The following is a 21,323-nucleotide window of genomic DNA, read 5'->3' on the forward strand; positions in this document are numbered from 1 at the left end:
CTTTCTTTGCTAGGCTTTATAAGCTATCTTTAAACAATGTTGCACAATTTAGATCTTTCTGTAATCAAAGAGATGCAGACACAGATCCACCCTAAGAATTTTAGCAATAATCCAAGTAAAAGAGTAGCACAGGTTAATCCTGGGCATTAAGGATGGGAGGAAAAGCAAACAGCAGTAGCTATGAAGTATGGAAAAACTCTTTTGAGTCAGAGCCAACTTGCAGCCCACCTGCCAACAAAGACACACTGCCATCACCTGGCATCAGCTACAGAAGGCAGCATGAATCTGGGGGCATGTTTGGTGAAGAGGGAGCAAGTGAGCAACGCTGACACCCAGAGCTGGCAAGCCTGCCCCTTTTAACCATGCCGATACATGGCTGTGAGTTATCTACAGTGGGAACACAATAACAAACCAGAGACATGGATTTGAGTCTCAGTTTTGACATTTATTAGTGCCTCTGACTTTCTACCAAAGCTAATTCTGGCACCAAGAAAGGAGCTGTCTTAGCTTTTATAACCATGATCGCTGTCTGCCAGAGATGACTGAAAAAAACCAGGAAAGCAGGCAAGAAGACTGCCATTTCTCATAGAAATGCAGCATGCCAGGCAGGGCTCTGTCATCGCCCATGTGGCAAAACCAGAATCATTGTATAGAGTGAAAAGTCTCCTGCTAAAAAGTGAGTGGTAAGGCAAAAACCAAGCAGGTTTTTTTGATAGGGGAGTTATCTACTTTATGGTTTGGCACAGCAGCTTGGATTTCAACAGTTGTATTTTAGTGCCATGTAAATCACACTGGTTTGATCCCCGACTGTTCAATCATTTTCAGACATTTATTAATTGCAATGCCAGTGCTGAAATGCAACCCCCTGGGATGTCTGCGTGCGGTTTTGCAAGAGATTATTCATGCCTACAGTTCTTTCTGCTTCTTCCCTTGTCCTGCCCCAAGGGGAAAAGAGTAGAGATACCAAAATCCTGCTATAGTGTTAAAATACCTATTTGAGCCTTGGCCCATACTTGTACAGGAACTTATAGTATAGTAAGATCTCTCTAGTATTACTCCTTCAGCCATTCTAAGCAAGAGTGTTCAGGTGGTGACTGCTTTTCATCAGAAATACATCTTCAGAAAGGTCTGTACTCCTTTTCATCATCAGTGTGACATGAGACTCATCCAGCAAGTCACAGTAACAGAGAGCAAAGAGAGTATTTTTTTCAGAATTACATTGATGTACTAACTGTGCACAATTTTTATCAGATATAAGCAGGCACAGTGATTAAAGATCACATACATACACTACTCGTGAGTGAAGCAAGAATCTCAACAGGTCCTAGTGCTAATACTGTAGCTAGTCTCCTAGCACCACCAGTCCTCACTAAAAGCAAAATAAGCTGTTTACTGGGGAGCAAGCAGTATATGCAGTACAATCCAGGCTGTTTAAATAACAGGCAAGTATAGCCACCAGTATCTAAAGTATCTTGTAGGAATCCAGGCATATGCACCTGGGGGGGAAGGCACTGGAGGTTTGTTATTAATTAATTATTTTATCTTAAATCTCTGGAAAGTAGCAAACATTACCATAGTTTAGTTGGGACATTAAGTAAACTGGTGCTAAACAGCTTAAGTTTTTGTTTCTTACCTCCTCAGGAACAATGATTAAAGGGTATTTGTCCTCTGATAAGAAGTTAAAAATAACCCACACTTTAAATGCATCTTCATCACTTAGCAGTGAAGGACTTTTAGGAAGGTTCTTTTTAGCACAAAGAGTCCAGCACATCCTGTTGAATTCAACTTTGTCAAAGTTTCCTTGAACCTAAAGTGAAGAAATTGAACCAAAAAAAATTGAATATGCATGAATGGCACAGAATGACAGAGCAAGTTTAACATGCTAATTCCTACAAAAAGCACTGAGAAAATCCTATTTTGTAAAAAATGCCCAAAAAGAGCACTGTAGTAGCCTAGTCTGACTTCCTGCATGGGGTCAACTAAACAATTTCTTCCAATAAAATCTACATCCAACCTTCAATTTGTGGTCAAGTTAATAGTATCCTGACTTCATCTAAAGAAGGCTACACTGCATTCTGCATTTCCACTAGCTTTAGCTTCCAAACCATCTTCATTGTCTTAATTCCAACTGCTTTTCTGCTGGACTGAGTTACTGAGACTTGAGATAGCAAACGTGGAAGCCAATAAAACCCAGCCTACATGTGGATATACTAAAAGCAATATTGGAACATTAGCTGGGAAAGACTTCTAATTGTTTTTCCGCTTCATGTTACTCAAACATAATTCTTGTAGAACATTCATAAATATGTAACTAATTTTTTCCTCAAATGCTAATCCACTTGAAACCTTTTCCTCAGACTTACAAATCTTCACCTTACTGATAAAAATAATCCTTGTTTTTCTTATCCTTTACCATACCTAGCAACTATACATACCCATCTGTGAATTATTTACATATACAAAAGCTTTCATTTCCTCTGTTTTCTTTTTAAACCCTCATTTATACTAAAGATGAAATCTATTTTTCTCCCTACAGCCCAGCAATGCTGCTTCTCGAGACAGGCATGCTCTGCACTGTAATGGAAATCCCTTGAGATTTCAGAAAGTGGGTCTAGGAAACAAGGCTCTTGTACCTCTTGCGGTAACAACAGCTGTAATGTTCAGTAACGTTTTCTTACGACAGGCCACATCATGCACCTCAGATGCTTCAAGGACACCATTGCAAACTGCATGATTTCTTCCTATTCAGTCTGGTGAGTGGTCAAACACAGGGAAGGCTGAGCCACAGTCACTAAGTCAAAGATAGACTAAGAAAGTGGATGAACTGATGTGGTTGGAAGGGAAAAATAAAAAAAGACAGAAGTAAACAGGAAAACAACCCTATACCAGGAACCACTTTACAGTACCACTTCCAGTACTAAAAGTGAGACAATGAAAGAAAGCCATAAACTAGAGCAGGCCACCAATGTGAGTGACAATGCCAGATACCAGCTACAGGCTTCAACCTTGGAATCCTCCTTGATCACACAAGAAACGTGTCTTAACTGGAACCCTAGCAAACACCCTTTGGAAGAAGCCAGGTTTCCTTCTCCTCCCTTCAATTTGCCAGCACCTTATTCCTTGGCTATTTTTGCTGGAGCTTTTCCCTGTCAGTTTTTCATCAATTTCATGTAGCAATGCTAACTACTCCTGATACCCATGTTCTACAAGTACATTTGCATGAGGTGGGAAGGGAAGGAAGATGAAAATATCACAACTGAACCCAAACTGCTTTAGAACCAACTTCACACTACAGAAGTCACAGCTGCGTTACTTTGGCTTCCTTGACTGGCAACACTCCCCTGTACATAATTATTACTCTGAATTTACGACAGATTTTAAAAAAAATTGAATGGTTTCTAAAGATATACTTGAAACTTATTTGCAAAAGTACTAACTTAGTTAAGAAACCATAAAAGTAGAAATTTTTAAAACAGGAGGAACTGATAGCAAAAAAAAGCCCAAACAGTCACAAACCCATATACACATTGCTTTTTCATGACACTAACAAAGCAGATATTTATAGAAACAGATTGGATCAAAGACTATCCTAGTGTTTAAAGAGAATTCCTCAAAATATCTTCAATTGCAGCACAACTCTACTACAAATGATACTGTCATCTTGATGTGAAACTAAAAATTTTTTGCCCTACTGAGAAAGCAGAACTTCAATTCAGCCAGAACACTCATCTTGCTTGCAACCTGTGTGAATATAACACAATTCTGTTGCTTACTTAATGAACAAATCCTTGTACAAGAGCTTTTACCTGTGTACTAGTATGCTTTTAAATATAATTTGTCCAAATTACTCAAAGTCACCATTTCATTTGGAAACTTCTACAGCACTCCACACTTGCTCTACACAGCAGCCTTCGTTTTTTTTTGTGTGAATCTGGCCAAATGATGAGACGTGCAAATGAATCAACCCCTCCAACCTTAAAACTGCTTAAACTCAGAGAGATAAAGACATCATCTATAAAAAGACACCCACTTTTCATAAGAAGTTTCATAAAATAACTAAAAGAAAAATGCAGCAAAACCTACACAATTTTCTAGATCTGTAAGTTCTACTAATGTGCAAAGTGTAGCCTACCACCACGAATACCTTACCAAACAACTCTAAAGCTACGGAAAACCAGAAAATATTTGTCTTAAGTACTAGCGATCAGATCAGCATTGGTAGTGTAATGAGCATTCACTAAGTTGTCTGGAAGATGAGATAACCTGTGGTTCAGAACGGTGTCCTCCTTTGTCTCCCTATATTATGACATTTCCCTGCTATAAATCAGGCATGTTGTGAAACACCACCATTACCGTTGTTGAAAAGGAAACATCTTCAAGTGGTCTTAGAAGGCATACACTGTAAATAATGGAACATGCTAAAATATGGTTATGAAACCAAGTAAAACAAATTATGAAGATAATATAGGCAAGCAACAGCTGATTATTCAAACTATTTATTCAAATTCCCTGTTTGGATGAAGGGAATTATTTGCCACATTAAACTACTGACTTGTGCCTTTCTTGATGATTTCTTGGTTCTATATATAGTGTCTTTATTATAGGGCAAGGCAGCACTAAAAGATATAAAAAGCTACTCCTGCATTTAAGAGTACAATGCAAGGTATTTCGAAAGGTTACAAGGTCCTCTCAAAATTATAAGTCACAGTTACATAGGTTTTGAAGCAAATCTAAGGGATTCATTCTTTAAATATTTCACTTCTGTTTTAAAGCAAAGTATCTTGAGGTCAAATAAACCTCTCAAGCAGGTTGCTCTTGTTCCAATCAATTAATTCACTAGAACATGAATGACTGGAAATTAAGAGAATTTCCTCTGGTTTTGGGGGTATAAAGCACCAGTCCTTATTTAGTAGCTTTGCAAAAATTAATAGCATTTGTTCTACAATTGCCCCATCTCAAAGAACAGATTATGCCTTGGAACAACGGAAAAAAAGAAGAGGGTTCTTGTTTGCCTTTGCTTGTTTTTAACAAAGGAGACATACTATGAACCAGTGACTTCATCCCAATTCATGTTGTCTTTTGGCACTGATGTAAAGTCACATCTAAAAGATGAGATGTCACAATCAAGATCTATTTATTAAAATGCCTTCTGAATGGACATTAAGATAATTTTGTCCTTCCTCTTTGCAAAGGAGACCATGTCAATATTCTCTTACAGCTGCAGTATAAAGTGGGACAATCTATAGCTTCAAGACACTTCCAAATAAATTCAAGCTGAGGTGCTTTATTAAGATAAACACAGCCCAGATGATGACCAGATTTAACAGGAATAAGAAACCAAGGACAGAAAAAAAAGTAGACAACCCTTCCATGTTAAGGCACAGGCTCTTCAGAGCACCCACCCCACCACAATCACACTCACAACCAGAGTGTCTTCACACCGGTATGCTTCCTGCATCAGAGTAAAGATGCTCTAGTACAAAACCTGATGAAGAGAAAAACTGGACACAAGAATTCAAAACCTACCTTTTCCAGGATGAATTTGTTTAGATAAGGCATGTAACCCTGATTAGAAACTGGTCCTTCATCGTCATCCCTAAAGTGCTCTTCCAAGGCCACTGGATCGTGGGGAACATTTAATACTGTGCACAAGTTGTGAGAAAGGACCTAAGAATAGAAGAAAAATCAGTGACATTGCTGTGACTCACACAAACTGACTCTTTTGTGTCAGGACAAGTTCTGCCCTTCATTTTTTTGTTAAAAACCAAAATGTAACTAAAATAGTTAACTCCAATGATTCAACAGCTTCAGACAACTGCAGGTTTACAGAAGCAACACAATGACCACAGACAGGTTCATTGTGACAGAAGTGCAAAGACAACTTCAAAAGCTACCTTTTGTACATATAGACTTATGCATTTGAAAACAGGCAGAGGCATGCAGGAACACGAAAGTAATATTTACAGAGTGAGATTAGACAGCTATGGAAAGCAACAACAAACACCTAGCCTTTGAAATTATTAATATTTACTATCTAGTGAAAACTAGGAACAAAGAAAACAACTCATTATGTACCTCTAGTTTACAAAGAATTGACCACTCAAATTGAAGCATGATTTCTCTCATCTGTTTCTTTTGGGTTGCTTTTCAGCATTCACTCTATGCTTCAGCTGGCAAAGGAATACTGATGTTATAGAATGGGGAAGGCTTTAGGTGTGCTTCTCAATTTTTTATTTTAAAAAGGTATTTGCATGAATTATGTCAAGAGTTTAACAACCACCAGCACTTATAAGAAATGACCTTCAAGAAGAGGCTACATGCTTGATTAGTTTTAAGGAAGTACTACATTGCTGAAAAATAATTGGTAGCCAACTTATCTCAGCCTCTTCATCTTAGGTCAAGTTTTTGCATGCCCAAACCAAGGCCTTGGTCTCAACAACAGAAAGGCAAAGCCCAGGTAGTAGTGACTCCTGTGCCTCCAGCACTTTCCTAGGAAAGGCTAAGCACCATCTCTTTTGTTGTTCACATTGTCTCAAATCAGGTCAGTCCTGTAAAACTCTGCCCACTGGGTCTTAAACACACTGTCACTCAAGGGGCCTCTCCCCATGGCATGATGCAGAGTTAAGACTCTGAAGACCATGTACCAGTTACAGAAATCAGGCTAAGGATTTAACTTCACATGCCCAGGAATGGTCTGAAGTGAAAAACTGTAACTAAGAACCAATGTCAAAAATACAGGTAAACCAATATTAGGCAGAAATAAACCAGACTGCATCTTCTGGAAAGGCATGTTGCTGTATTTTGGTGGTGTGGTTTTGTTTTTTTTTTTTAATCAAATCAACAACTAGATGGCACAGACTGCAACTGAATTTTGGCACATTTTACTTTTTCACTGTGCAGAATTTAAAAAAAAAAAAAAAGGAACCAAAACTATGCAGTAAAAAAGAAATGTGAAGAAAATTTAAAAGCAGGTATATTTAGGTAATTAGACATAAAGAAGTTGAGATGGGGTAGGTGCAAAACAAGAAGTGAAAGTCTAAAATCATTGCAGCCTGGGAAATCAAACCTTTGTCAACACCTAAAATATCTGGGCTTCCTTCCTACCCCCCAAAAATATGTATGTATGATAAGACAACATGCAGAGCCTAAGCACTAGTTAGCAACAAATCCTACAAAGATTGCCCAAGATGCAAGTTCAATTCAGGGGAGAGTTCTTCTCTACATACCTCCAAGTGACACTTTCCTTTACAAAAGCACACTTTTCCAGGAGAAATACACATTTTCATTACCATATGCTACTATTAAGCCAGTGAAGCTAACCAGCAGCATCAATCATACTACAACAAAAGCTGTATTGCCCAAAGTACCAAAACAGTAATAAGAAGTGATCCCATTTCACACTACCCTCTAACAAAAGTACATTCCCCTTCAATCTATCCTTATTTTTAACCATCATTTTTGTGTCTATGTGATTTACATACGGGAGAAAAACCACTGTACTATTATGTGTTTCCCCTTCTATTTAAGGCTTATGTTGTTATTTATAGAAAACTGAAGGATTCTTGAATTTGAGAGATGATGACCTCAGTTTTCCATCCAGACTGCTGTAACTAAAAAATACTCAGATAATAAAAATATTCTAAAAGAATAATGGATCTACGCTTATTAACAAAAGTCTCAGCAGACACTTTCTCATCATGTCCTTTCTACATGTTTCTCTTTTCCCTTTTTTAGCCTTCTTGCTATGCTTGGGTTGTCAGAAACCTAGGTGCTTTCCTGCATCAACCAACCAATCTACCAGGAAAGAATTCCACTTCCAATCGTTTTCTAAGACCTGCCTTATCGGAGATCTCTCCTGTGCCAGAGCACTCTTTTCACAACTCAGGAAATTCCTTGGTGCCTGCCAAAGCCTGCTATTCTCTAACACAGCCAAGCACCAGCTGAATTCTTCACTTGCAGGGTAATCCTGAAATTCTATACTGAGGTCTTGTTTTGTTCTCTTCTCTCAACTCACATTAGCTGGACCATGATATACTCCATTTTAGTGATCAACATTAAAAAAAAAAAAAAAAAATCTAGCCAAGTACTAGGCTAATTGGGGAACAAAAAAAAAAAAAAAAATCACCTTGCCTTGCAGAAGCTCTGTCAACCATGAGGAAGTTTTGCACCACTAAGGATTAATAATCCCCCCATGCCCCCAGGGTTGCTAGGCAGCTTTTTCTTTCAGCACTCACTATACTCTGGATGCCACGCTTAACAATCTACCTTCATGCCAGAGCCAGCTCCCACCCTAGCCCAGAGACCATCTCTGTGCTGCAACAAATAGGTACAGCGGTGGTCGCCAAACTGTAGTCCATGAGACAGTGCAAGCAGTCTGCAAAGGGTCCACAGAGACAGTGCACCCTTGGCACAATTTTTCCATTTTCAATGAAAAGTTTTGTAAGAAAGATGCCTAGTGGTGCCCAGAAAATACAGGCGTTTTCTGCTCTAAATATAAATAACTGGATGAAACCAGCATGTTGAATTTTATTAAAGGCCACTATGGACTTTGGATTTACTTTATTTGTGACCAGTCTCATGCTGCCATGTCTGACATCATGCTACCCAGCTCTACTCTGCCACAGCTGCTCCAGTTTGAGTTCACATTTTCCAAAACATTGATCTTCCAAAACTTTAAGCACATGTTGAATTGTTACCATCTGAGTAGTTCCATTTAACCTTGTCCATAAAAGTGATCTGGGTTTCTAAAAGAGAAAGGAAAATCTGCTAGGCTACTCAGTGCTCAGCAACAAAAATTTGGCCAGATGATAACAGGAGGATTAACAGGGCAGACTAAGTCTACAGTGGATATTGTCAGTTTCTTCAGTACTTTTTTTCCTCTTTCTTTTCCATCTTTCAAGGGGAGTGTTCTCCCTCCCCCACCTCTTTTGAAGATTTTAAAAGGTTGGCATGGAAGATCCAGACAGCTCCATTCACTAGCTTCATGTGAATTCATTCCAAGACATTTTTGGCTCAGCCCTCCCTGACATCCATGTCAGCAGCTAGCCAGCCAAAATAAGGCTACTCACCAGTACATTCCCTTTTCCTTTCTTGACCAGCATGGAAGCCAGCATTGTATATGCCCCTTGTCACAGGCACAAAACCTTTTCAACCATGGTACATCTAAGCATAAAGTTCCTTGCATCACTGTGTCTCCAAGCAAGGTACAGCTTCCTTCTCTACTCAGGTAGCAAACACTCCATTCAGTGCCTCATTACTTAATATCAGGTTTAGTGCAAGCAACCCCTCTCCCAGGTAGACAAGCATATTCAAGCTCGACCTCCACCAGCTCAGGTTCCTAAGACTAGCACCCACTGGTCACATCACCTCCCCACTCCTTCACTTGCTCCCTTCTCCCTTGGGCACTCACAAATCCTTTATCATTTTTGACAATCTCACTCTTCCTCTTGACTTCATTATCAGCAGATTCCTACTGGCCCCCAATCACATACTGATTGCCAGCCTTCATCTGCCCAGTTGCCCAAGGAATTGCCTTTCTGCCCTGAAGCTTTCAGTCACTAGAAAGAGTAAATGCTCTCCATCTACTGTATTTTTCCTCTACATCTGCTGCAAAACCAGTCAACAAAACCTCAAGGACAAATGTTGAAGGGATTACTGATTCACTGACAGCTGCTTCTCTCAAGCACAGCACTGATGCAGAGAAAAAGTTCAAATTATTAAAACCAGGTAATCACAGAATTAAAAAGTCAGGCATCCATGAAGAGTCTGCTTTGAAACCAAGAAAACCAGGATGCAGGGTCCCTGAAAGTTGAATGCTATAATTAGTCTTGAAGTTAACCACTGCTGGCATCAACTGTGAGCATTGTTCTTAGGAGATCTGGGTAGCAACTGCAACAGAATGTAAGAGTGATCATGGACATACTGACATGATAAAACCAAATGTAACTTTTAGTTGCCTTAAGCTGATTATAATATTGTTATAATATGAAAACCCACACCTCCTAGCTATAAAAAGTCCCCTACCCACATAAGCTCCTTAGCCTCTGAGCATGAATAGTGAATTTAAAAAGGAGCTGTATCTTTAAGATGAATCAAGAAAGAAACTACCCAATGGCTAGTTAGTGGGTGCTAGCATTAGGCATATCTAATACACTTTATTGTATAAATACCTGTTGGGAATTCCAACCAGTATGCTAGCCTTGTGGAATTACCACCTGGCACTCTTTTCTGTGAGGAACAGGAATAAAACAACTATCTTGACACTGTATGTCGATTGGTTTTTGCACACCAGGTAACTGGGACAACAGAATCATGGCTCCAATGATTCCCAATGCCCCCCTACAAGCTGCCTTGGTTTCCCAGCTCTTCTGGAAGAGGGGCATCCCTCCTCTCACACCTTAAAGACAATTCCTAATGGCTGCCCAAATAATTTCTGACCCTCATTAATAACATCAGAATACAACTATCTCATAGTGAGTCATAATGACTAATTTCCTTCAACATTGTACAAAGTCAATTGTCTGGCTGGGCCTGCCCACTCATCACAGGCTCTCAACCTTTCCAGCGCCTTGCTACATTGTTTGAGGTCTTCCTCTCCATTCAGACCATCCCTCTTGCCCCTGATTACACCATTCTTCCTCTTCCCATTGGCCGCTGACTTCCCATTTAGTAGAAAGGCAAAAGGAAGAGGTATAATAATCTTACAACATCCTAGATATGATAAAAAATAGTTTAAATTTTCTATGCTTGACTAGTAACTTTGGTCATCTACATATTATGGGCCTGAATGAGACCATATTTTCACGAAGTGATCATTATCCATGTCTTTCAGGTACCACATCAGGAACCAACACTAGTGGTAGCACACAAAACAGAACAAAGACAGCCAAATATCCCCACTTTTAACACAAAGACAAATCACAAAACCAGGTAGGAAGAGATTCCAAGAACCAATAACACACATAGTACAACGAACATTGACAGCTGCTAAGCATAGCTACATTTAAAACTAGTGTGTTTCAAGATCTGGGTGAAAAGCCAATTGGATATACATTACAGAAACTTTTTAAATATTCAATTTTAAAACCGTACTTTGTGAGAAAAAATAATTCGGATTTAAATACAGGAAAGTAAGCGCACATTGCTTGTGCTCAAACCACAACAGCATCTATAACCACATACACAAAACTCGCACTTCAGCCTTGCTATAGAAGCATCTGAAAGTGCTAAAACACACTTCACAAAATGATGGTTGTGTCCATATTTAAATGGTGTAATTTAAGACTGGAATACACAAATGTTCCTGCTGATGTAGAAAAACTGGTAAAAATCTGTAGCAAACATAATAGGAAAAATTCTGAAAATTACTAATTAGGCCAAACCAAAAAAAAGTAGTCAGTGGATATTGGAAGAAGATAATATTGTAAGTTACACGGAGAATTGATTTGACTATCTCTTCTCTCAACAGCTCAGACCATATATAAAAGATACAAATGGATAAGACATCTTATGAAATCCTTACTATTCCAAGCAAGTCCTAGTTTTCCCTCCAAGCATTCACTGTTTCTCTGGACTACAAAATAGACCTAACTCACTCACCTCCACCCCTTTGCTCTAGATTTATTTAAAAAGAATGTGTGATGTAAACACTTAGTAGTTCCTTAGCTACATAACATATGTTATTTTTTCCTCAAAGTATACGAGTATATACAGCATGTAATGAAAATTATTTATTTTTACGGAAGGCTCCAAAACCACTTCTAGAACAAGAACCCAGAAATAGATCTCTTTAACAACCAACATCTTATACTTAAGACCTTTTGTGCAATGTGATGGTAATACTTTATACAAAATTATACAACTCAAAGATCTGTTGTCATTAAGGTTTTACTGAGGGGGGAAGAATTCCACAAGTTATGACATTACATGCTGTTCTCAGAAAACAAATATATTTTTACCAATGTTTTTATTTATTTTATTTTATTTTATTTATTTTTAATAACAGCAGTTTTATATCAAATGTATTTTTCTAATGCCACAGATCTCTACTAACCTGTTTATCTCCAAACCTCATATCTCCTCATACCTCTTATAGGGGTGCTGTTATTTTCCCCATGGTAACAGGAATGAGAAATACTTTAATGTGAAATACTTTCTTAGTGCAACACAGTCCTAAATCAATCAGACAAGAACTTCTGTTTTGCTGTCCTGTCTACCCCTTCTGCTGCATCCATGTGGAGCCACTGCCACAACATACACCTTTCCTCCCTAGCAGGACTATCAGTTTGACAACTCAGTCATCACTTGCCACAAAAAGCCTGCAGAAGAACACTCACTACCTTTTCCCATGTTTCCTAAAGATTAATTTTTGGTGGCCACAGGAGAAGGCAGTAGCCTCATTTCAGACTTGTTTCTGCAACCCCAATTCCCACAGTTGACACTTCCCTCAGGAGTCTTTCCTCAGTCTCTACAGACAGAACTGCACAGATCCATGAAGACCACCTCTCTGCAACCTGCTTCAGTTAGTCCTGCAATATAAGAACTGACTTTCATGATGCCACCTGTAAAACATCTGGGACCCGCACACGTTTTCAGCTTGAGATCAGAGTCAGGTCGGGCCTCTTGCCCGACTCCTGCCCTACAGTCACTTCTGACTGAGTTGGGTTGTTATCTCACAGCCTGATCACCCCAAAGGAAGAAAATGAAAAGAAGAACTTCTGCGTTGGAGGTGGAACAGGCAGGTTAACCTGTTTACCGTGCATTAACCTGTTACATAACAGCGAAAACAAATTTTATCAACTGACCACACTTGGAAATGACGCTTACAGCACAGCCACTCTCATTCACAATCTCACAAAGGGCACAAAATTCAGCTAATTGTTGCAGGCGACACATTACAAGGCTTCCACAGTTTCAAATGTCAACAGGTGTTGCGTTCTTATTCAAAATATTTATTTTGCCAGATTTCTGCTATTATTCCCTGGCCAAGACAGTCCCAACAAAGCAGGGCCAAGACAGGACTGGATTCAGCAAGCTGGCTGAGAACTCTTTTAAGCAACAAACATTACTTCAGCATATAAGCTAAGGAAAGAACGGCACAGTTGGAGCCTCTTGACTAATTCTCCTGTTTATATCCAAAAAAGAGAGCACTGTGGAACCTCGCTCTCCCCTTGGCAAGCTATGAATTTCACTTGGATGCAGCCAACCCCTATAGATGGGACCTTGTGGCTAGCCCACAAAGGATTTTGGCCAGAAAGTGTACCAAGGACATGCAGTTGAAAACAGACCAAAGCACAACAAGGGTTTATGCATTGGCATCTCAGGGAGAAAACGCTCGCCTAGACGGAATGAAAATAAGCAGGCACGAGGAAAAGCCCTCTCCAGCCTCCCACAGAACAGAGGTGACCAAGAGTCACAGCGACTAGAAATGCCGTACGATGAACGACAGCCTCAAAGGTAAAAACGCAGTTCATGGTCCCCAAGCAAGCTTTGAAAGAGGGTAGCTGTAGCCCTTCGTCCAGCCCCACATATGAACACATCAGACAAGCTTCAGGCCCGGCACCCCCACGTCCACTGGGGAGGCGGCCAGTGGGGTCAGCCCAGGCCCGTGTCACGGCCTCTAACACCCCTGGCGGCAGCCCCTCACACCCTCCCTCATGCCCCGGCCCCACATGGCGTCCTCTCATGGGGCTCGCCATTCCTCTTCTCGCTGCCCCAGGCCGGGCCATACCGCCCCACTTGCCTTCAGCTGGGACTTGGAGACTTTCCCGCTGCGGTCGAGGTCGAGCGCGGTGAAGGCGTGCCAGATGGACTTCAGCAGCTCCTCCTTGAGGCCCACCATGGCCGGCCCGCGGGCTGCCGCTGCCTCAGCCGCCGCTGCTCCCTCTTCACCTCGCCAGGCCCCGCCGCACCCGCCCCTGGGCGGGTGCTCGCTCCTGCCCGGCTCCGCTGGCGCCGCCCCGGGAGCCGCGCGCGGCCCGCCTCAGAGGCGAGGGCTGAAGGCAGCGAGGGCCGGCGGGGTCCTCAGGTGCTGAAGCGAGCGGGTAGCCCGCGAGGCACGGCCGAGCTCCCGCTGGCAGGTGCGGCCCCTGACCAGCAGCGCCGTCTCCACGCCACGGCACAGAAGATGCCGTCTGATTTTCACAGAAAAAATAACTTTCCGCGTAGGCTATTTCAGCCCCAAGAATTACAAAAAGCAGCTTGCAACGAAGGCTGTGCACAGGTGGAGTGAATGATACACAACCAACCAACCAACTACCTTCACCGCTGCTTCCAGCGCAAGAGTGGTACCAAATACTAGCAGAAGTTAGTTTCGCTGGAAAGAGGTTCTTGGAGATAATTATTTTTTTTTTAGTTTTGTTATTGTTCAATCCTGTTAAATGCTAAGGGTTCAGAATCAACCACTGGTGTGCCAAGAGCTTCATATGGCTCCATGCCCCTCCTGCCTTCTAGCAGATCTCTCACTGGTGTTTGTTTTCTAACAATATGATTGGAAGGGGCAGGAAGATAATGCCACAACGTATAGTGCTTTGAATGCCGCATCTCAGATAATTCACAGATCACGCTAAAGGCAAGGTTTAGTTTTCTTTGGCTTTAAGGAGAATGATTAAGATGCAAATTTTAGGACATCTAGCAAAGCATAAAAGAAAACAAAAGAACCCAACACAGCAAAACCTACCCCCCCCCCCCTCCCGCTTTTTGTCCAGGTTGTTTTCACTCGGCTGCACCATCAAAATTAGCACTCTCTAAGTGCAGTATCTCTGGCAGGTACAGGATGAGTGTTTTGCACCAGGCGGTGTTGTTGCAGGCTCATTATGATCCCAGTAAGAAAGGCACTCAGAGTACCACTTAAATGCCATTTATTTGAGCTAACACTATAATGGATAGTATAAATTGTCTCACATTCCTCAGGTGCTGGGATCCCCGAGCTACACAGCATCAACCAAAACCCTGATCAAAGTGCAGCACATCATGCAGATCCTGCCTGTGAAAAAGTTATACACAGGATTTTCTTACGAAGGTGCAGTTTAACCCCAGCCAGCAGTTAAGCCTCATACAGCTATTCACTCACTTCCCCCTAGTGGGATGGGGAAGAGATTTTAAAGTGAGAAAACTTGTGAGACAAGATAGTTTAATAGGTAAAGCAAAAGCCACACATACAAGCAAAAGAAAACAAGGAATTCATTCACCACTTCCAAGTGGCAGGCAGGGAAGCCAGGCTGCATCACACATAATGGTTACTTGGGAAGACAAACCACCACCACCCCAAACATCCCCCACTTCTTTCTTCCCCCAGCTTTATATGCTAAGCATCATATGTTATGGTATGGAGTATCCCTTTGGTCAGCTGTCCCATACGTGTTCACTCCCAATTTATCATGCACCCCCCCTAGTCTACTCGCTTAGTGAGGTGAGGAGCAGAAAAGGCTTTTACTCCACATAAGATAATGCCCAATAGTAGTTACTATGATGAAAATTAAGTCTACTTCAACCAAAATCAAGGAACAAGGAAACAATGCTATACATAGTTTTCTCTCCCAAACAGAAGGGATGTTAGCAGAACCTTTTGCTGCATTTTCAGACAAAATGCAAGCCATGCAGGAGGTATAATCACAGGTGCCAAGCCGCAGTGGTCCACAGGCTCCTCTAGTACAATCAGCCAGGTACATTTTTCTGCTGGCCATGGCATGCACAGCTCCACATGGGCCTGGAGACCAGGCTACAGGCCAGCACAGCACAAGCTGAGTAAGCACAGGCCTTAGATGGATCACTAATCTGGCTTAGTCAGGATCACTACAGATGAGTAAATCCAGTGCAGGAAGTACTTTTAATTCTCCCATAATTCATAAAATGAGTTTTCCATATATGGGAAATTTGAAAATAGAGTAATTCACATATTTCTATTGAGACTAGAATCACCCACACATCAGGAATAATTTTTATTCTTTAATGCCTTCTCTGGCTTACAGCCAGCAAAAAAAATATTCTAGCAATGTAGATATGTTGTGGTTTCCCAGTAGCACATAGTCAAACACATCTTATTCATCAGGTGTTTCCTAGCCACTTTTTTCTCCTAATTTTTCTTAACCTCTTTCCTCTTTAGTTTATTCAGGACTTTGGAATACACAGTTATTTATGCTATTTCCTCAAGATGGATAATGAGAGCTATATGATTAACAATAAAGATTAATTGAAATAAATTTCCTAATGAACCTGGTTTGCTGACATGATAGCTGTTAATATTAGCCAGAATATCTATCACCTTGAAATTTATTAGCATTTCTTGAATTTGGCCACAGCTGTTTCACTTTAAGGAGGAAGAAGACATCTTTTGTATATGAAGATAACCTAACTATTTTATTTGGTAGCTGAGCAACCACAAGGTCACCAGTAAGTACCAACCATACCTATTAAAGTGCATTAGAAGTACAGTTAGGTTCTGTGAAATGTCACTGAGAAAAAGCAATTCATATTGTCCACACATGAATCTCCTCATGGCAGGGGCTTAATTTCTATTTGGAACAATGTTCATTGATTTTTAGCAGCTTATTTTTATAAAAACAATAGAGCAGAAAAATGAAATGAAAATGTCCAAAAGTAATTGTTAAAAAACCTGTGTGCATATTTTCATTCTTTTTGCAGGTTTCCGTTACCCCCAATTTAAATGACATGCTAAAATCCTTTGCCAGAACAGGATTTGTTTTCCACCAAGAATACTTCCATTCAGGTCAACAGGTTAACAGTCCATGCTTAAATGTTTAATGAAAATGACTAGTTCATGTAAGCTTCAACTGCTCCAGCTTTTGGTAGGTTAATAAAAAGGATGCTTTTATGCATAGCTCTGCATAAAACTAGTACAGGATTTTATACAGATGTATTTAAGATACGTCATAGGATGGAACTAATTGAGCAAGGCCAGTTAAACTGAACTTTTTATGCAGTTATAAATCTACTGTTGAACAAAACCTTTGTGCTTTTTTTTTTCCACTTACCTAAAATAGCTTTAACAAAGTTATAGGACTAACTGCACCCACACCCAAAGTGTGAGCTATTTTAAGCAACTCTTCTGTTTCAGTCTGTGCTAGTCTGGATCTTTGCTTATCAAATGCTTTACATTTTAAAACTTTGAAGATAAGATTGGCATACAATCCACAGAATATTAACTAACAATGATCACAATTAACCATGAAGTTCTTAGCAGCACTACATAAACTCCAAATTGCTTGCATGGTACAAAAGTAGGTTCTGATGCAACTTAACATACTTCTGCCCTTTTTTTTTTTTTTTTTTAAAGTTGTCTAAGATCCCAGCAACTTCAGTTTACATTTGTGCTGATTCTAATCTTATTTGCTCCCCACAGTTAAAAACGTGATTAGAGGGTAGTGAGATCAGGGAGGGAAAACTGGCTCACAGTCTCACAGAATGACTCACTTTCAGGAAGAAGCTCTAGTTGGACCCTGCAGAGGCTCAGCCTCACAAAGTCAATCACTTTTCTCTTCCTCCTCCCTACAGAAGCTTAATTATGCTTTGTGAACCAAATAGTAAGTATTTGTCAAGGAGGTTCTAACCAGAGGGAAGATTATGCATTTGAACTGTTACTAAATTTGTTTTATGCCACTGAGTCAGTTAAAACGCCATCAAGGAAGGAATTCAGACACTCAGTCTTCTGCTTTGTTAGCCCCCCCACCCCCCCAATCTTCCTGAAATTGAAGACCATTAAGCCAACTGTGTAGCAAATAGCGTTTCCAGTATTTGCCACTTGACAGCGACATTTCAATAGGAAAAAAAAAACCTAAGGCAAATGCCAATGTTCATGATCATTGCTTTGTAGTTTCTGAACAGACCAGTGACACCATGAAATATCTCAAGGAAGCACTGTGGGACAGTGTAGAAAACCAGTAACTACATTTGACATTATACCATAATCCAGTCCTCAAGCCACTTGAGGAATTTGGGGTTTTTCTATTATTTTAAATTACTTTTTAATATTTTATCTCTGGCCTTGTACACATGCCTCAAAAACATTCTCAATGAAACTATGCAGAATTAGGCATTAATTTTTTAGTTGAAACAGGAAGCAGCGTTAGATGCTGAATCAGAATGGCAAGTCACTCTCTCCTACAGAAAAAAGTTATTTTCCATTCACATCTAAGACTTCTAGAGCACTCTTTTATGTGATTGCAGCACAGCACACCTACTCCAGTGTTCTGCTATTTTATGCACAACTCATTCATTTCTATTCAAACTTGACACAATATAATAAAGAGGTGAAACACAGAGCATTAAGTCACCCTTCAGTTCCCCTCCCTGGTTACATACATCTTTCTCTACACTTGCAGCTCATTTTCTCACCAAGTTACACAACTCACTGTGCCACAAATAGCTTGCAGAAAGGAAGAGAAAATGAAATCCTAGGCATTTACTGCAGTAACCATCTGATACCATGTTTTGGGATAGAAAATAAGAGAGAGAAATGGTCAGTGGAAAAAGCTATTTAAGCAGAATTTGTTTAGAAGACTGTCAATCAATATTCACTCTGTTTACAAGACCAAAAGGAGACTGAAATCTCATTTGTGCTAGGGCATGGAACAAATATACGGAGAGATTCTACCCTAAACATCTCAGTGCTTCAGTCGCCGAGACTGAAGAGGCAAAAGGAAAGAGCTGTAGAAACAGGAAGATCATCAAGAGCAGTGGTTGGTTAGACTACTATAGCTTGGGAACAGGAGGTACTTTTGTCCCACTCATCTCTTCCCTATACTACACCTCACCTAAAATATTTCCATTAGAGGTGCACTCTGTTTGTATATTGATAGATGAACATGATCTCCATCAGAATGCAGAATCTTTTCCTGTGCATAAATGGTACTTCAGCAACAGAAGCAGTTTTCATGTCCATTAGCCCACTTACCTGGCAGTAACCCTAGGGATGCATAGGTCATTAGAATTAGGCCAGTTACTCTGCTTTTGTGTTGAGTCAAGCACAGAAACATTTCAAACCAGCATGATTATTCAGAGGCCATGCCAAATTTCAATACCGCATTATTAGAAAAGAGTCAAATGAAGGGCAAAAGGAAGATCTTTGAAACCAGTTTTCAGATTTTTCAAGAGTATCCAGAATCTCAGTATATTTTTAAGTGTGTACATCAGACCTTTGAGCAACATGGTTAAAGACTAGGAATTTGCTTCCTGTTTAATTAAGCACAGCAATATTCTTTCCATGGGGCATCTCCCTTTCCCCTATCCCAATCCTATTACGCTTAGGGAAGATAGCATCTTCACCCAACTGTTTAAATTAAGCAAGACCTTAATTTCCTGTCTATGCTGTCCTGCCCAACCACTGCTTCTTCCTGCTTTCTCTTCAGTATTTCTGGACACCTGAACTTATGATCCAGATCAGTGGTCTCCAACCAAGGGAGCTTGCAGCTGACATGTTTCCATGGTTCTCTGAAAGAAGATAAGGCTCAGGTAGGGAACAGCCCTGCTTTTGACTCTCACCAGCCACTGCTTTAGACTTGCGTTCTCAAGCACAGCTATAGCAGCAATATTCATAGGTAGCACACATACAAGGTTTTATTAAATGGTGCATATGTCAGATACCAAATCACATATATGGTGAAGTAACAAGAAATCTTTTCCAAGCCTACAAAACTGAGGAGGCATGTGCAGGTAAGAAAAATGCCAACGCTTAACCTGAGCTACTGCTGGAAAGAATGCTAAATCACTACTGCACAAGGTAGGATTTCTAACAATTCTGGTTTGAGTATCAAACTAGCACACGCTCAAAGAGACAAAAAAAAAAAATAGCATACATTAGACTGTTTTGTCCAGCAGGTGTTGCTGGACACCACAAAACACACTGAACATGAGGTCAAGCTGGTCAGGTTCTGGTAGGCACTTTTTTCACCCCAGTTCAGCAAGGATAGGGTGACTAAGCATGGTTTTCCTCATAACACTTTTCAATGTTATAATGTAATGCAGCCTATAAAATTGAAATCTTATTTTCAAATTTAACAGTAGTTCCTGCCTTCACTTCTAGGTAAAGCTTGTCTGTGACTTCATACCTGAGCACACTGCTGGCTCAGCTTTCAACCAACACCCCTAGGTTCTTTCCACAGGCAGCTTTCCAGCCACTCTTCCCCAAGCCTGTAGCATTGCATGGGGTTGTGACCAAGTGTTCAACTAGGCATTGCGCCTTGTTGAACTTCATGCCATTTAGCTAAGGCCATCAATAGAGCCTGTCCAGATCCCTCCACAGAGCCTCCCTACCTTCAAGCAGGTTCAATACTCTGCCCAACTTAACATCTGTAAATTTACTGAGGGTGTTCTCAATCCCCTTGTGCAGCTCATTTATAAAGATATGAAAGAACTATCCCCAAAACTCAGCTCCAAGGAATACCACTTGTGGTTTGCCATGAACTGCATTTAACTCCACTCATCACCATTCTTTGGGCCCATCCATGCATTTTCTTTTACCCAAAAAGCACTCAAGAAGACTACATAGCTACTGTGTACAGTTTGTTTGTGCAGAAATACCTGTACTGATGTTACAAGCTTTTAAAAATGAGTGACAGAAGAGCACATTATTATAGTGGATCAAATTTATTCACACTATAGGGCAGTAAAGGCTTTAAGTTTGTTGCTCCCCCACCAACTAGCATTTATTATTGTTTAGAAATATGCTTTAAGAGGTCTCATTTAATGCAGATGAACCTTAAAATGCTGCAATAAAACCATGATATTCTAAGCACTCTCGCAAACATCATACAAAGGACTATCATATGCCAAAATTTAAGTGTTCCAGTCCATTAACTTTTACTGATGAGAACTGCATACTCAGAGAATTAAGGTATCTAAGCCAAGCCTCTGAATTTCACTGTCATATATGAATACCTCTGACTACTCCCAAAATAAAGGTACTTGGCAGTTTTCATTTGCTAATTACAAAGCTCAATTTTTTGAGTCCATTAAGTTCACATGCAGGTTCTCACCTTCAACTCTTGTACACCCCAGCAGACTAATCTGTGAAGGCTTTATTAATTTCACAATCTCTTCTAACGCAGGTTTTGCATCCATGCCACAGGACATGCTGTTACTGTGTTCCCTAGACTATTCCAATTTCTCCCAGTTTCTTCCCAACTTCTAAACAAGCACTTCTCTTCCCATTATCAGCATTACTAGTCTCCCTCCTTACCTCAGAACCAGGTAGTTCTTCATCCTCACAATTATGAGTTCCACTTCAAATCTTCCAGGGTCTTTCCAACAGGCAGTACCATTCCTGAAGGCTGTAGGGACAGACTGCTATAAATATTTATGCACAACCT

The 21,323-nt window shown here is 40.4% G+C and overlaps 1 protein-coding gene across 2 annotated transcripts in view; it reads right to left on the reverse strand.

Moving 5' to 3' along the window:
* Window positions 1–13,840, reverse strand: part of SWAP70 (switching B cell complex subunit SWAP70) — a 37,018-nt gene extending 23,178 nt beyond the window's left edge. The window contains exons 1-3 of one of the 2 annotated variants that reach the window (XM_054390341.1): window positions 13,742–13,840; window positions 5,527–5,667; window positions 1,634–1,807 (exon numbers count right to left, since the gene is read on the reverse strand). In XM_054390341.1, the coding sequence (XP_054246316.1) occupies window positions 1,634–1,807; window positions 5,527–5,667; window positions 13,742–13,840 (414 nt within the window). The remainder of the gene's footprint in view (window positions 1–1,633; window positions 1,808–5,526; window positions 5,668–13,741) is intronic. The other variant, XM_054390342.1, reaches the window with a different exon arrangement.
* Window positions 13,841–21,323: the final 7,483 nt, after the last annotated feature.

The sequence above is a fragment of the Indicator indicator genome, chromosome 21, assembly GCF_027791375.1.
Source record: "Indicator indicator isolate 239-I01 chromosome 21, UM_Iind_1.1, whole genome shotgun sequence".
Lineage (NCBI taxonomy): Eukaryota > Metazoa > Chordata > Aves > Piciformes > Indicatoridae > Indicator > Indicator indicator.